General features: G+C 36.0%; 1 protein-coding gene across 3 annotated transcripts in view; it reads right to left on the bottom strand.

The window, feature by feature from the left end:
• Klp98A (kinesin-like protein 98A) overlaps nt 1-15918 on the bottom strand; it is a 289085-nt gene that overhangs the window by 45639 nt on the left and 227528 nt on the right. For all 3 annotated transcript variants that reach the window (XM_081730769.1, XM_081730768.1, XM_081730767.1), the window contains 2 exons: nt 14458-14546; nt 3498-4275 (listed from right to left, as the gene is read on the bottom strand). In XM_081730769.1, the coding sequence (XP_081586895.1) occupies nt 3498-4275; nt 14458-14546 (867 nt within the window). The remainder of the gene's footprint in view (nt 1-3497; nt 4276-14457; nt 14547-15918) is intronic.

The following is a 15918-nucleotide window of genomic DNA, read 5'->3' on the forward strand; positions in this document are numbered from 1 at the left end:
ATTTCCTTTTCCATAGAGAAATAGTAGATGAGTTTTTAATTATATCAGGGAATGAATTCCATAGATGTATAGTGTTTACTGTAAAAGAATTCAAATAAAAATGTCTTTTATGCGGTGGAAATTTTACAGTAGAAGGCTAAGTGGACTGCGTCTGTATGGAATGAGAGGTTCCTAAGAATTGGAATTGATGATACAAGTACTTAGGTTGACCAACCTTCAGAACTTTAGATAATGTAATTAATCTCTGATATGAACGAAAAGTTTCCAGATTAAGCCACTGTAATTGTTTCCTGTAAGGAGTCACATGATCATATGATTTTAGGTTAAATATAAATTGTATGCACCTGTTTTGTTACGGAGAATACCAAATAGCTGCATACGATTTATATTTATTAGATTTATATTTTAAGAAGAAAGTTCTACAGTTAAATCCTGATATAGTCCACCGTAATAATACACGTAAGATAATACTGGTGAGTAGACTAGTGTAATTTTTATGTCTTGAGAAAGCAGTTCTTTAATTCTCTGGAACAAATGTAAGGCTGAATAAGCTTTTTTGCATATTTTTATTATACGATGTGACCAGGTAAAGTTTTTGTGAATAATGATTCTCAACTTGCAAACCGTCTCATAGAATGGAATTACGGTTTTATCTAAAACTAAAGCTGGTAACAACGCTTCGTTAATGCTACTCAGTATTGATCTCGAACCTATAATAAAAGATTTCATTTTGTTTGGATTTATATTCAAGTTATTTTTTTGTTTCATTACTTGATTTGTATCCAAGAAGTCCTCTGTAGAGAAATAAAAATATACTGTATATAAGCAATTTTCTTCAAGTACATATAATTGCCTTGCAATAATCACGAATTCACTTATTAAAAGTAATTCACTGAAGGTTTTATAGAAATCTCTTCAGAAAGCATTTTATTGTGAACAGGAAAAAGAAGAATTTTAAGTTCAACTTGCAATTGTTCTGTGCGGTCGTTAATAACAATGCCGTACAGTAACTGACTATCCATTTTGTTGGGGAAGGGCATATCGCAGATATATTTTAACATTACAGAAAGTATTTAGTGGTAAAAATATTCATGACTAGAAAAGAATTTCTGTCCATTATGAAAACATTGAACACATTGGGGGAAGAAAAGACTGTGTCCGTATTTATGAGTGCCCGTAAAAGGAAAAGTTTTGTCCTATATACATATTTTTCCCGGAACAAAATAAATTGTCCGTACTATGGAGGTGTCCGTTAAAAAAGGTTTCACTATATATCATATTTATATTAAATACAAGTTTAAAGGTTAGAACATCAACCCTAAAATTAAATTTTATTTTCTAATCATTATAGCAGCGTTTCTCAACCGGTGTGCCGCGAATGGACCGCTGGTGTGCCGCGAGGAAATCGAAACAAAATTATTAATTCTATGGCAACCAAATTGCAAGACACAGGAAAAAATGTATATTTTTTTATTACACATTACTATGAATTTCTACCATGGAAAAAATACTGTAATTGTAATATATTATTCTACATTTATTACTGTGTAGCACACAGTATTTCGGCTCATACACATTTCCACTGTTAGCTGCTATGTTACTCTTCAATTGAGAGTCATACTAACACCGAGAAATGGAAGCACTTGTACGGTACGCGTCAAGTGAACGTTCGTAGAACACTCATTGGCACGTGAATGACAGAACAACACTTTGTTCAACAGGTGTGTTTTGACTTCGACGCATCGCAAGCTGTGTGATTGGAATAATATGCACCACTTTTGGTTAAAACAGCAAAGTTAAAAGTACAAGACATTTGTTTGTTCGTTCGTTATTTGGTGATCTTCGTTTTTAGTGAAAGGTTGGATACAGTTTTCGAATAAGAAAGCGTATTTTTAAAAATCTGAGCCCTATATTTCATTGCAATTGTTTTCTATTTTAAAATTAGAATAAAAATATGCATAATGAATTAGCATAGGGGAAAACCAGTGATCGAGCTTTCATCTCTGTGAGAAGGAGATCAGTAATCACACAAAAAAATTACCATGGTATTTTATATTTGCAAATAATAATAATAATAATAATAATAATAATAATAATAATAATAATAATAATAATAATAATCTATAAGTGTGCCGCGAGAATTCAAGTTACACCAGTAGTGTGCCGCAAGTTGAAAAAGGTTGGGAAACGCTGCATTATAGGAAGGAGTAAATAACTTACTTCCAATGCATCATCATATTATGAAGCAAACATTTTACAGGTTTTCTCATATACAAATAATTAATATGCGTCTATCTTGATGAATCATAGCATACATAAAATTATTTTTAAAATGTCCCGACGTTTTTTGTTATAATTCTAAAAAAACAGAATCTCCTGCTATCGCGTTTCTGCTAAGAGTTTATATTTCCTCTTATCCATTAATCAATTTTCTTGACATTTTCCAGATCATTCAATTTCTCTAACCAGAAGACACGGTCTTTTTATTATAGTAACGGCGACAGTTAATATTTACGCTAGTGGGCAACGAACACAGCGTGGCTATTGCGCAGTACGCTTTATTTGGTTCCTTGCGAAACATGATGTTACGTACCTGCTGAAGTTTGCGATTAACACCGCAGTTTTGAAAACAAACTCTAAAACAGAATTGTGCCGTAGACTACATTTTCATGTCTACACGCACTGCCTACTGGAATCTAGATGTATTTAGTTATAGTCCTGTTCGTATAGACTAAGCAAACAACGTACAGACTAGATTTAAATTATTTCTTGACAGAAACAAAGTGAGAAATATATTCACGTATTGCCAAATGCAAAAACAGAAATTGGAAGGACAATGAAATGTAATATGAGTCAACATTATTGCAATACATTGCTCATATTCTTGTTATTGTTATACTGGAAACACTGCAAAGAAAACTAGGTCAGTTCTGCTGAGGTGAGAATATAATCAGTTAGAAGGAAACTAGATGCAGTGAACTTATCTTTGTTCAAGAGACTAGATTAAAATATCGTATAAATGACGTGCGTTTTGAATATAAAAATAACATACATAAATTACGATTGAATTATGTTAGATTCTATAGTTGGTTTAATTGCAATTTTTCCCTTTCAGCATCAAGGTTATATAAGACGATCCGAACCACATGCGTTCCCATCGGTAACTGAGCTCGGTTCTCTTACGCCTAAGGACATTAGACTTGAGTTTGAAAAGATTATGGAGACCGGAACAGAAATACAATATCTGCTATCCCTCTGTCTGCGAACCAGTCTTATTACCCATGGCTTATTCCTTAAACTTCATTTGAGTACTTAACCTCATTCAACTTCAATTACATTCATCAACAAAAGAACGTGGAAGATTAAGGTTGGACCTCAAGACCAACTTCATGAGGTTGCCCAATATTGGAATGGCAACTCGTAAGACTAGAACTCATTCACTGGAAGTCTGCTATATGCATCCATAGGATTATGAAATATAGAAACAGGATACTTACGGCAATCTGTCTGTTGAGTTCTTCTTTATCACAGTCGTTTTCTAAGCTTTGTAAAATAAGCATTTTTTGATGAGTAACATCTTGGCAAAGTTTCTTCATTGCAAGCATTGCCTCATTTACAGTCATATTAGTCTCCTCAAACTCAACGTGCTCCAGACCACCTCGAATTGGAGATACTTTCTCAAATGAACTAGCTTCTGTAGAAGACGGAGAATTGGTAACACCTCGACTACTAGAATGGGATTTTGCACAGTTATTTCGTTTTCCTTCGCCAGGCGAACTGGACAACTCATCGCTGTCGTCCTCACAAGAAAACAGTTCTTTATCATCGATTCTTTCTTCTTGAGATGGTCCATTATTAACACGATTATTTGTCGACACGTTTTCTTTAAATTCTAACTTTACCGCACTTATAGGTTCATTAGCTTTTACACTTTGACCACCTGAAGATTCGCCACTGCCTGTTCCCTTCTGAGTTAGCTCTAATCCCACTCCACTATCACTCATCATGCCTACACCAACAACTGACTTGATAGCATATTCACTATTTTGACTGGAACTAGTCCGATTTTCTTCTTGATCACCAGTTTTTCTATCAGGTTCAGATGGAGATCCATATGCCTCTGAAGTTACAGAAGCCGCTGTGTGGAACGTATCAGTGCCATGTGAAGACAGATCAAGTTCTTCCTCCCCTCCATCCTCTGCCTGAGCTAACGGTTCAACACCCTCGACGTCAATCTCACTCTTAGAGACAAGTGGTTTCAGATCTAATGTCAACCTGAAATGAACAACAAAAAATCAATTATACTTAATGATGAAGCCAAAAAAGTTGGTACGGAAAAAAAAAATCTTCGCTGTCCCAGAAGATGGTTGTATCTACTTCTTATATTCTACTCTATACGTTTGATTTTTATGTACCCTACCTTAAAGGAAATAGGGCTGTTTCATTTCAAATCATACAACGGGTGTCCATCGACTATTTTGAATTCTTATATATATTAAAGATGGACATGGTCAGAATACAGAAACAAAATAGTATTGGTCTCTGATGATTTGCAACAGTGTTGTAGCCTCTTAAAAAATCACCACAGATAGTTACTTTTGCAGCAAAGTGAGGAATTGGCGTTTTGAAGGTATTATTAAGAAAGAACAAAAAGTGCCAGAAACCTTTTTTGTTGTTTATTTTATACTATGTTTTTAACTCTTCCAAACCATATCAAACACAGACATTAGAGGTGTAGCATAAACCTAACGAAATTGTTGAACTTGGAAAAAACTTTGTTGTACATATATTTCGGATATTTCTCGTGCCTAAATGAAAACACACAAGATTTGTTTTATGCTAGGAATAAATACTATGGAAACATGACATTACAGTAAAAATATTATTTCCAACCTATCTGTACACCACAAGTGAGAATTTAGTGTGAAAAAAGTGAAAATTTCAAAATTGAATTATTTTCAAAAATTAATATCTCAAAAACCCCATCTTGAATTTTCATAAAAATTACACAAAACATGCACACAACATTGTTCTCCAATTCTGTAAAGACAGACTTGGTATTATTTTTCTGCGAAGAGAGAGAGGAATTTTTATTTTGCACCTTACACAAGTTGTGAAATAATAGTAAAGTAGTGAACGAAGTGTGGGATTAGCAACACTGCTTTTGATTTAAATTCCATATCCAAGGTGTTATATCACCATAGTAACAATGTAAGTAAATATATTGACCAAGAACAGTTCGATAAAATCTAGTGTCAAAAATATGTGACTGGCAAACAATTCGATCATGAAAGGGGTCTGTCATGCTTACATTTGCCGCATTCAAAGAGAGGTCATTGCTGCTAGGAGAAGATCAAGTACATCAATAAATGATACTTTGGTCTTGCAGAGAACCGGATGGTTGCGTTGCAGGAAGAGATCCAAAGTTATCATTGGCAAACATCCCAAATCTCAAAAATGAAATGAAGTTTTTGAATTTTACGTCCCACAATTATGCCGGCTAGGTTAAAGACCGTAATGATGAGAAATGAATGAAATGGTGGAATGAAGAAAGTGGGGAGAAACGGGAGAACCCCGAGGAAACCCACGCACATGGTGTTTGTCCACCACAAAATTCACTTGGCGCGAGCTAGGATCGAACCAGGAACCCCATACACCAGAGGTGAACGCTCTACCACTGACCCAAATCTTAATTTTACATGTGTTGGATACGACTTAACTCATGATAGTGCACATGCACTATGTGCTGTCTAGTTGATTATGGGTGAAATGTCTGCACTGTGTAATGGACACACATTTTCTACGCAGATATTTGTATCTGAGAGTGCAACCTCGATTTTCAAAAAACAGATTTCAGTTATTTGAGCTAAAACGCACGAGTGACAACGTTACAAGGAAATGGCTATTTTCAGCTACTAGGCATGGAAAAAGGCCCCTGTGATGGTGTAGGCGGGTTTGTAAAACACTGTTGAATTAAATTTAATCTGCAACATAGCCTGTTGATGCAATTAGAGATGCAATTGTCTCTACATTCATGAAGAATACAACATTTCCGTTTTTAGACAAGTGTACTATCGAAGAATATCGTTCAATGAAAAGGAAAGAGTAGGTGAATGTGAAAACGGTGACCGGAATTCAGTCCAGTCACTTTTAGATTGTATCACATTAAATTTCCATTGCCAGAACTGCTGCTCATACAAAGAAATCTCGTTTTTAGTTTCGTATACTGCAGGGTCAGATTAAGGGAAGGGCTTAGAGGGCCTATAGCCCCGGGCCTCCACTCTGATCAAAATCTCAACTGTCTATCTAAAAAGAATCATGAAGATACAATCATCATCATAAAATCAAATATGACCAAAAATATGAAACATATTCTCTTAACTTTCCTACTGTACTTACACAGAAATGTATTAGAAGAAGTCAGCAGGGGCCACACTTTTTTCTAGCCCAGGGCCTCCAGATGGGTTAATCCAGCCCTGGTATACTGTGATGGATTTGTGTGTACGTGATTTTGTATCGTGTGTATTAAACAATCAGTCGTGGGTGGGACAAATAACGCACGTATCATTCAAATTGGAAGATGCTACGGTATCTCTTATAACTCCACATGGTACTGCAACTGGTTTACAATGGCCTGCAGTGCAAAATCTGTAGAATTCCCGTAAGAAGTGTACTACTTAAGATGGATTCCCTTATTCCCACTGGACGCTCTCCTCGTCTTCACAAACTTTCAGCAACCCAACTAAAGCTTACAGAAGACGTTTTTGCACAGCTGTGATACACTGGTGAGTGTTTACATAAAATAAGTCTTAGTAACTACTGAACCTGTTCTTGGTCAATATATTTACTTACATTGTTACTATGGTGATATAACACCTTGGATGTGGAATTTAAATCAAAAGCAGTGTTGCTAATCCCACACTTTGTTCACTACTTTACTATTATTTCACAACTTGTGTAAGGTGCAAAATAAAAATTCCTCTCTCTTCGCAGAAAAATAATACCAAGTCTGTCTTTACAGAATTGGAGAACAATGTTGTGTGCATGTTTTGTGTAATTTTTACGATAATTCAAGATGGGGATTTTGAGGTATTAATTTTTGAAAATAGTTCAATTTTGAAATTTTCACTTTTTTCATACTAAATTCTCACTTGTGGTGTACAGATAGGTTGGAAATAATATTTTTACTGTAATGTCATGTTTCCATAGTATTTATTCCTAGCATAAAACAAATATTGTGTGTTTTCATTTAGGCACGAGAAATATCCAAAATATATGTACAACAAAGTTTTTTCCAAGTTCAACAATTTTGTTACGGTTTATGTTACACCTTCAATGTCTGTGTTTGGTATGGTTTAGAAGAGTTGAAAACATAGTATAAAATAAACGACAAAAAAGGTTTCTGGCACTTTTTATTCTTTTTTAATAATACCTTCAAAACGCCAATTCCTCACTTTGCTGCAAAAGTAACTATGTGTGGTGATTTTTTAAGAGGCTACAACACTGTTGCAAACCATTAGAGACCAAAACTATTTTGTTTCTGTATTCTAGCCATGTTCATCTTTAATATATATTTTTTTCATAAGAATTCAAAATGATCATGGTACACATTTGGCTATCACGTGTACGATTTGAAATGAAATGGGCCAGTAATAATTTTCCCATTTATTGTGTGACTAAATTTACCGTATATATGTTCTTGGCTTATGCACAGCTAATTTGTAGGATTGTTACATAAATTCTAAGCCTAACCAAGATATATTAGAACTAGACATATCATACTTTCCTATGATGTAATACCAAATTCGGTATTAATATCGGCTCGGCTTTTATTCTGTTGTTACAGGTTCAGAAAGACAGAAGAGTCAACGAAGTGTGACCAAATTGAGAAATTGAAGGTGAGAGCTTTTATTGAATATCACCACAAGAAAGATTTTAATCTGCAGGAGTTCCACGCAGACATGGCTGCTACTTTAAGTGATAGTGCCGTTCATATATCACAGTGAATAAATAGACAGCCGAATTTGGGGAGAACCTCCGTTGAAGATGCCACCCAATCAGGAAGGCCCAATTGACGAAGTGCATGAAATCATCAAGAATGATCGGCGAATCAGACTGCTGAGACAGTGGACTTATCTACTGCAAGCGGTCACCGAATTATCACCCAGCATCTGGGAATGAGCAATATTTTCGCGTGTTGGGTGCCACAACTTTCAACACCTGATCAAAAGCTCACCAGACGCAACATTTCAAGGGACAATCCTTATCTCTTCCGGACAAATCCAGATGTCTTTTGCACTCGATTCGTAACAGTAGATGAGACCTAAGTCCACCATTACCAACCAGAGTCTAAATGAAGTTTCAAGCTGTGGAAACACTCTTCATCTTCTCCTCTGAAGGAGGTCAAGTCACTGCTCCCAGCTGGAAAAGTGATGGATACAGTCTTCTGGGATTCAGAACGGATAGTGATGGTGGATTATCTTCCAAAGGGCCGAACAGTGACTAGGGAATACTATGCATGTCTTCTACGATGCACCTGCGTGATAATATTCGGCAGAAGCGTCGTAGGAAACTGACAGCAGGTGTGCTTTTCCATCAAGACAATGCCCCTAGCCACAAGTCAGTCATCGCAATGGCCGCAATTCATGATTGCGGCTATGTTGGTCCCCACCCACCTTACTCGCCTGGTTTGGTACCTCCAAACTTTCATCTCTTTCCAAAGCTCAAAAAGAAGTTGGAAGGTCCTCATTTTGAGACTGATGGTGACGTCATGCATGCCATAGATGAAATTTTACACGCCTTCGACGAATCACTTTTTACCAGCGGTATTAACGCATTTGAACATCGACGGGCAATATATATATATATCTTCTATTGTAACCTTCAACCTTGCAAGATCTTGCTTTCACTTCACCCTTCGTGCAGAGAAATACTTTCTAAATTGGACATTCAAATTTAAAAAATGAAATGAAATCTTTAAGTTTTACATTCCATGGTTATGCCAGTTAGGCTAAACGATGATGATGAATGATGAATGAAATGGTGGAATGAAGAAGTGGGAGGAAACGGGAGAACGCCAAGAAAATCCACGCACACGGTGTTTGTCCACCACAAAGTTCACTTGGCGGGGGCTGGGATCAAACCCGGGACCGCAAACACCAGAGGTGAACGCTCTACCACTGAGCCACCGCGGCCCTATATTCAAATTTAGATAGAACAGTCAGTCCTTGCTTTTTGAAGCACGTTCTTCGACTGGAGCTTTAATATCAATTCAATTCCAATGATATGTTCGATTCAACACTTCTGTCTCCTGTCGTATTGACAAAAGAGTTACGACTTTCCATTCCATTCCATTTCTCCGGCGTAAATTTCTGTTAGAAAACTTTTAATAGTAATTAGGTTGTAATGCTAATTAACAAGGTTTCATTGCTTTCCCAATTAATATGACGATATACTTAAATTACAAATACAACCAACTATACTGAAACCTTTCCCCACATCCCACAAACCTTTTTAGTTGAATTACAGTCAACTGCATTACTAACAGGAAGGTGACAATCGGCCACTACAGTATTCGTCGTGCACATTGATGCAACTTGCTGTGATTGTCTGCACCATCTTGTGACTACAATTTCATTCAACACATCCGGTCCATATACTTCACACAACTGCCAGTGGGTTTCTGACGCGACAATTTCTTAGCGTAGAGAAATCTGATTACACGTGTATCTCGTACGCGGCGAGAGGTTGTATGTGCGCAGTCATGTTAACCATACCATAGTTTTCTCACCACTGAATTCATACAGCTGCGCTCGGGCCAGGTTATGGTTGTGTTCCTCCTCCATTCCTGTGCAAATGCGTTCCGCTTTGATCACTCGTGCCATCTTAAGGCACTTTCGGAACTTACTTTTTGGATGCGGCTCATACGTCTGTATCTACGTACAAAGCTCATGTAAATACATTTCTCACTGTTCCAGATAATGAAATAAGAGTTAATTTTACTTGAAAATGCCTAATAGGTACAAGTTTGTCCACTTCTGATCAATAAATCTGAGAGAATATTTTTCAAAATGGCAATTCGTTTGGGAAATTGGTAGTGTGTTGAAGTGAGGTAAGTGACTCAAGTTTGTGGTAATGTATATCAACGTAGCACCAATAATGCATAATTAAGGATAAAGAAACTCTACTTCCACTCCTTATCATCATGTGGAACTGTGCTGCATATCATGGTGATCATAACGAAGTGGAAGAAATTTATGTCAAATCTGTAAACTCAGTGAACACACGTTTCATAAAATGATACTATGGGTAGATATTCCGGAGCATATGGAGCAGAGGGAGCTACTTTAATCAATTCGTACAAAACATGTCTGCATCTTTTCATAAACAGACGGAAGTAATGAACTTGGAGTAGAAGCATATTAGTTTCTACCATAAGAATTGGTAGAATGTGAGAGGAAACGGGATAACCACGAGAAAACACACTGACTGTCAAGCTGTTGTTCGCCACAAACTCTCACAGGCTGGGTTCGACCCAGGAATCCCTCGCACCAAAGATGAAGGGCCTACCATTGATCCACTGTGCCCCCTACCAGAAAACAGGAGGGAAGTGCAAAGTTAGAATCTGCAACGAACTCGCATCATTATGACTTTAAACATGATACATTCTGATTAATATATTGCTAACCATAATCGTATTGCTGTTACTGAAATGAACATAAGTTACTTATGTAATTAACAAGGACGGTAGTTTTAATCTTTTAAAAAAATATATCTATGTTACGAATAGATGGTTATCGCGAACTATAGTAAAACGGATCTTTTAGTTATTAAATAAGTTATTTCTGAGTAAAGATAAATTTACGTATTGTTCTTGAAAATTTCATGATGCAGGTTGTTCCTAACTGGCCTCTTTTTCTTTCTTTCTTTCTTTCTTTCCAAACGGCTAACGTATAAAATTGAGTATTTTTTAAAAGTTACAGTATTTTGTAAGTAAAGACTACGGTTTGAAGTATGTATTGCAGGCCTTCCCAGCTCATCGTTGGGAAATTTGGTATACCAGTTGCTGAAAACTTAATTTATATTATGAAATGATAATATACACAGTAATGAACGTCGTGCGATAATGATTATTCAGTAATGTATTCTATTTTTATTGTTACAGAATCTGTCTACTTCATTTGTTCAGGTCCATATATCTGCTAAGTAGATGACCTCTGAGGAGCAAAACTGCCGTATTTCTTGGTTGATAAATTATACATATTTATTCCAGCAGCAGAGGACGAGAAATGATTACCAACATGTTAAGAGTGACTATTAGCAACTTCTTCAACATAACAGGCTTCATTTCTCTCTTGTTTTATGTTTTTCAATAGTCCCCATGATTACCTAAAATCTATAGTTCACAACTCGATTGCGATGCATAGTGATACACATGAATGATAAGTCTGAACAGTTGCTTGAACACCAAGATAATATCAATATCGATGCTTCAAGTTAGATCAAACAGCTACGTACAATTTTCTGCTTCCGGGAGAAGGAATTCATTTCAAGTTGCAATAACCACTTCAATAGTAGGGTAATTTGTCTGGTAGCACTTAACCTTTACTATCATATCCGTACAATTTGTGCTGCCCTCTACTTCAGCTGCGCTCGAGGCCCTTATGTATTCACGCTGTCAGTGATGCAGGATCAGATCGTGTAGATTGCAGATACATTGTAGAACATGAGTGTCGCAGGAAAGAAAGATAAGATGTTCGCGTTGTCTCAAAGTCAGGTTCTAAGCTGTTCAGACTCAGAACAAACATGAAAATACGTTCTTTCAATAAAAGTTTTAATATGAAGCCTACAGATTCGTCAAATAAAATGGAATTAGTTCTGTAAAATATGTCTACGATATACCTGGTGTAATATATTTTAATCAAGAGTTTCTGACTTTGAATATATGATTTCCAGACCAGTTGACTGATTCTAACAATTTCGATTTTTTAAACGCTTAGAAATGCATAATTATCACTTAAACCAATTCTTTTAAAAATCATATCTAAATAGCAATTTCTACGAAAATATATAGTTCTATTCGTGACTCAAAAATTTAGTTCTTCGCTTTTAACAGAAAACTACGAAGAAAAGCTATCTTTCCAATGGTATTTCAGAACAGGAGAACATTAATGTAACATTTTAAACAAACAAGATTGTATATATAAAGAGAAACGCAAATGTCGCTGTGATTAAAGTTATTATTTCCAATTCGTTATTTTATGATAGATTAGGAAGAAATTGGCATTTTCAAAATTCTCTAAATTCAAAACAATTAATTACGAACTCAATACATAACTAATTACAATCTAAACAAGTAATGTTAAAACAAGAAAATGGACAAATTAAGAATAACAACACCAAAAGAACAAGAAAATACACACAACTGTAACGGATACTTAACGGTCCGTGCTGTTACGAATTCAACATTTATTTTAGTAGATATAAACTGTACAAGTTATTTGCGAAAGATGGCTGAGAACTAAAAAGAACTGGTTTCAAAGTCATTTTCAAAATGTCTACTCTGAAAATTATGACGCAAATGAATTCCAACTTTCTTAATTTGGTGCTTAATCGACATTAGTTCATGTTATGGTTAATTTAAAGTTACAGCTATTAAAAATGGAACGGACAGGATATCACATATCCTTCGCTACCAAAGACTTGTAATTCTTCTGGAAGGTTTTGTTTTATTTAGTGTAAGGAATCTCCTCCGAAGTTCTTCCGCAGGTTTTCTCTTACGCCTTGTATAATACAAAGGCTGTTCAGCCTACGTTTGGCCGATTTCGTTCCTTTCCCCTCCCGGGCAGAATGGACTCACCCGAACTGGCTCGTGGCGTCCTGCAGTGTTGTGCAGTGGCTTCCTGGGAACGGAGTTGTTTCCCGCGAACGACAATAACGCACAAAACAGGATCATTGTTGTGAGTGTTGTGTCAAATTTGTTTCCAAATGTGTGGGTTTCCGCTCTGACCAAAATGCCGCCCAAACTAAGCCGGTTTTGGGAAAGCTATGTTGCGGCTCTTTATGATGCCCACTTTAGTATTTCTGTCATTAGAAAACAGTGCACGAAGAATGGTTGCAACATCAGTTTAAGTGGAATAAAAAATGATATTAAAAAGTACAAGGGCAACGAAGCTTCACCATCTGGATAGCCAACGAAGTTGCCTAGGAAGCAGGAATGCACCAAGGCCACCTCCACCATGCAGAGGAAACTTCGCAAAATGGCAATGCAAGAAAATCCGCCAACACAAAGGTGTATGGCTAATCGTCTTGACGTGTCTTTGGGGACTGTGAGCCGGACATTACACCATCAATTCAAGCTGGAAAAAGTCATGAAATCTCGCGGCCATCTTCTCACGGATGCCCACCAAAAGGAACGAAAGTGTAACGCCCGGAAGCTGTACGAACGACATCTGGCAAAACCAAGGTGGATGTATGTCCTAACGCTCAATGAAGCATGGATTTACCACTCCGACTGCGGCAAACAGAGAGCCATCGTGTACCGAGAGAAAGGCACCAAGAACTTCAGAAGGTGGGTCCGTGTCTGTAAAGAATTCTTCCCAAAAGGGTTTATGGTCGTTATGGCTACTGTTACCGAGGTAAACTGAAGATTCGTAGGGTGGCCAAGAACTGCAAAATAAATTCGCAGTATTTTTAGTAGCAGATCATGCGGCCGATCTACGAGCATGAGATCCCAATAATGTACGGAAATGACGCCAATCTGGTGCACATTCACATGGACAAGGCCTCATCACATACCTCACGATCGTTCCTCGCATTCTACAGGGAGAGGGAGGAGGCAAGTAGTATACAGGTTATACCTTTCAATGAGATACCTGTTAAATCTCCAGATGCAAGTCCTATGGACTATTGTGGATTTGGATTGCTGAAGCGGGCTTTGGGAAAACGGCGTGTGACAACTGTGGAAGGACTTTGGAAAGCTGTGCAAAAGGAATGGGACAATATACCCTTCCCAGTTCTTCAGAGAAACCTATTACAGTGGAAATTACGCTATCGGGCTATTGTTAGGAACCAAGGGAAACACATCGAGCACTTACGGACCTAGCGCCATGGATTCTTCTAAATTTTTAGGTAAGTCGAAATTGGCCAAATGTAGACTGAACAACCTCTGTGTATATATGTTAATATTTTATTATTAAATTTTCTGATCTCTTATTTCAGATTTAATTATTAAATATATTAAATTGCCAAAACATATTTAGTCTTAACCAGTACAAGATTACTGTGATTCGTCAAAAATAAATATAAATTCAATAGGTCAATGGGAAATTAAATTAAGAATTCTTGTCAAAAGTGACAAAATAGTACAAACCGATGGGTATTCATGGGTGTTTGACTTATAATCAAAACTACACACAAAATATAAAATAAACAATAGCTGAAAATATTGCTACTTACGATTGCTTTCGCTCCTGTATTTCGCGCAACTGTTCTTCTGTCCTCTCTGCCAGTGATTTCTTCATAGCTTCAAACTGAGTACTATCAGCCTAATACGAGAAAATACAAAATTATGAGTATAAACTATAGTATCATATATTTAACAATAATAATAATAAATAATTGATATATATGATCATGTAACATAAGTATGAATATCTATAATCTGACGAGGAGTCGCAACTAAGAATAGACTGTGAATTTGCTGTTTTCCTCTTTATGCTTCCTATAATAATGGAAAACTGAAGAACAATACTAAAATTTGGACTTCATAGTGATTTAATTCTAGATAATACTACGAAATACAATGGTTAGACATTGTTTATGTATTGTATGTCAACGTATGACGTCACGATTGTAATAAAACGTAGATAGTGTATTGATGCCGCAGAAATTTTTGTAGTGAAGAAATAAATAGAATCATTTTAGAAAGCACGAGCTATATTACCTATAAGATGTTATTTACAAAAAAATCAAAATATCTATTATCGAGATGACTATAACTACGGTACTTCGAAATGCTTATTCGAAATTGAATTTGTTCAACTCTTAATACATTTATTAAAACGGTGATGAATAGCAATATATATAAACCACTGTGCTAGTATTGTAACAAATAAACAGTTAATATCGACATTAACAATGTTTTTAATCACATGAACAACAATGTGAGAAGGTTACTAAGAAATAAAAAACTAAGTTTATGTAAGTATTTGGGTTGTTAATGAGAATTCTATGATGGTCTCTATAACAATCTGTCCTCTGTCACAGATAATCATAAAATAAAATATTAAAAGAACAAGTACTCTCATTGACAACTCAAGACGAAAGGAAAATAAGTTGACTGTTATTCCTCCTTTACTGTCTGGAAAATGTTGTGCTACAAATGGGTGCTACACACGAAACCAGCTCAATGCTAATGCACTAACAGAAATAGAGGAAAGGAGAGAACCGCCTAAGAAGAAAATTCTCTGCCACGAAATCTCAATTGTAAGGTGTTGATGTGGAAGAAAGTAATTATGAAAAACCACTTTAAAGCAGGCATTAGTCTCTATACTTATCTGATTTCGTTTTATATATATATGGATGTCGGAATTGGTAGTTTTGATAGATTGGATTATTCGTATTATAGTGCTTTTTGTATTAAAGAACTAAATGAAAAGAAGCTTAATTGATATATATATCATTTGTAAATTATCCACTGTACATATTATATGGAATAACTGAAACAACTGTTTAATTCTCCACAGCAACAGTACATGGTTTGTGATCTTCATATAACACTAAAATAATATATAGAAACTGAAACTGAAACAGCCACTCCACATATATGTTGAATAGTACTCAATATTTATTAACAAAATGATGCAGTCGCACAAAAGATTCTATGCTTATAGCAATTGGTTGATATGCAAACTTTGG

The sequence above is a fragment of the Thermobia domestica genome, chromosome 11 (assembly GCF_964235325.1).
Source record: "Thermobia domestica chromosome 11, izTheDome1.hap1.1, whole genome shotgun sequence".
In the NCBI taxonomy this organism is placed as follows: Eukaryota; Metazoa; Arthropoda; class Insecta; order Zygentoma; family Lepismatidae; genus Thermobia; species Thermobia domestica.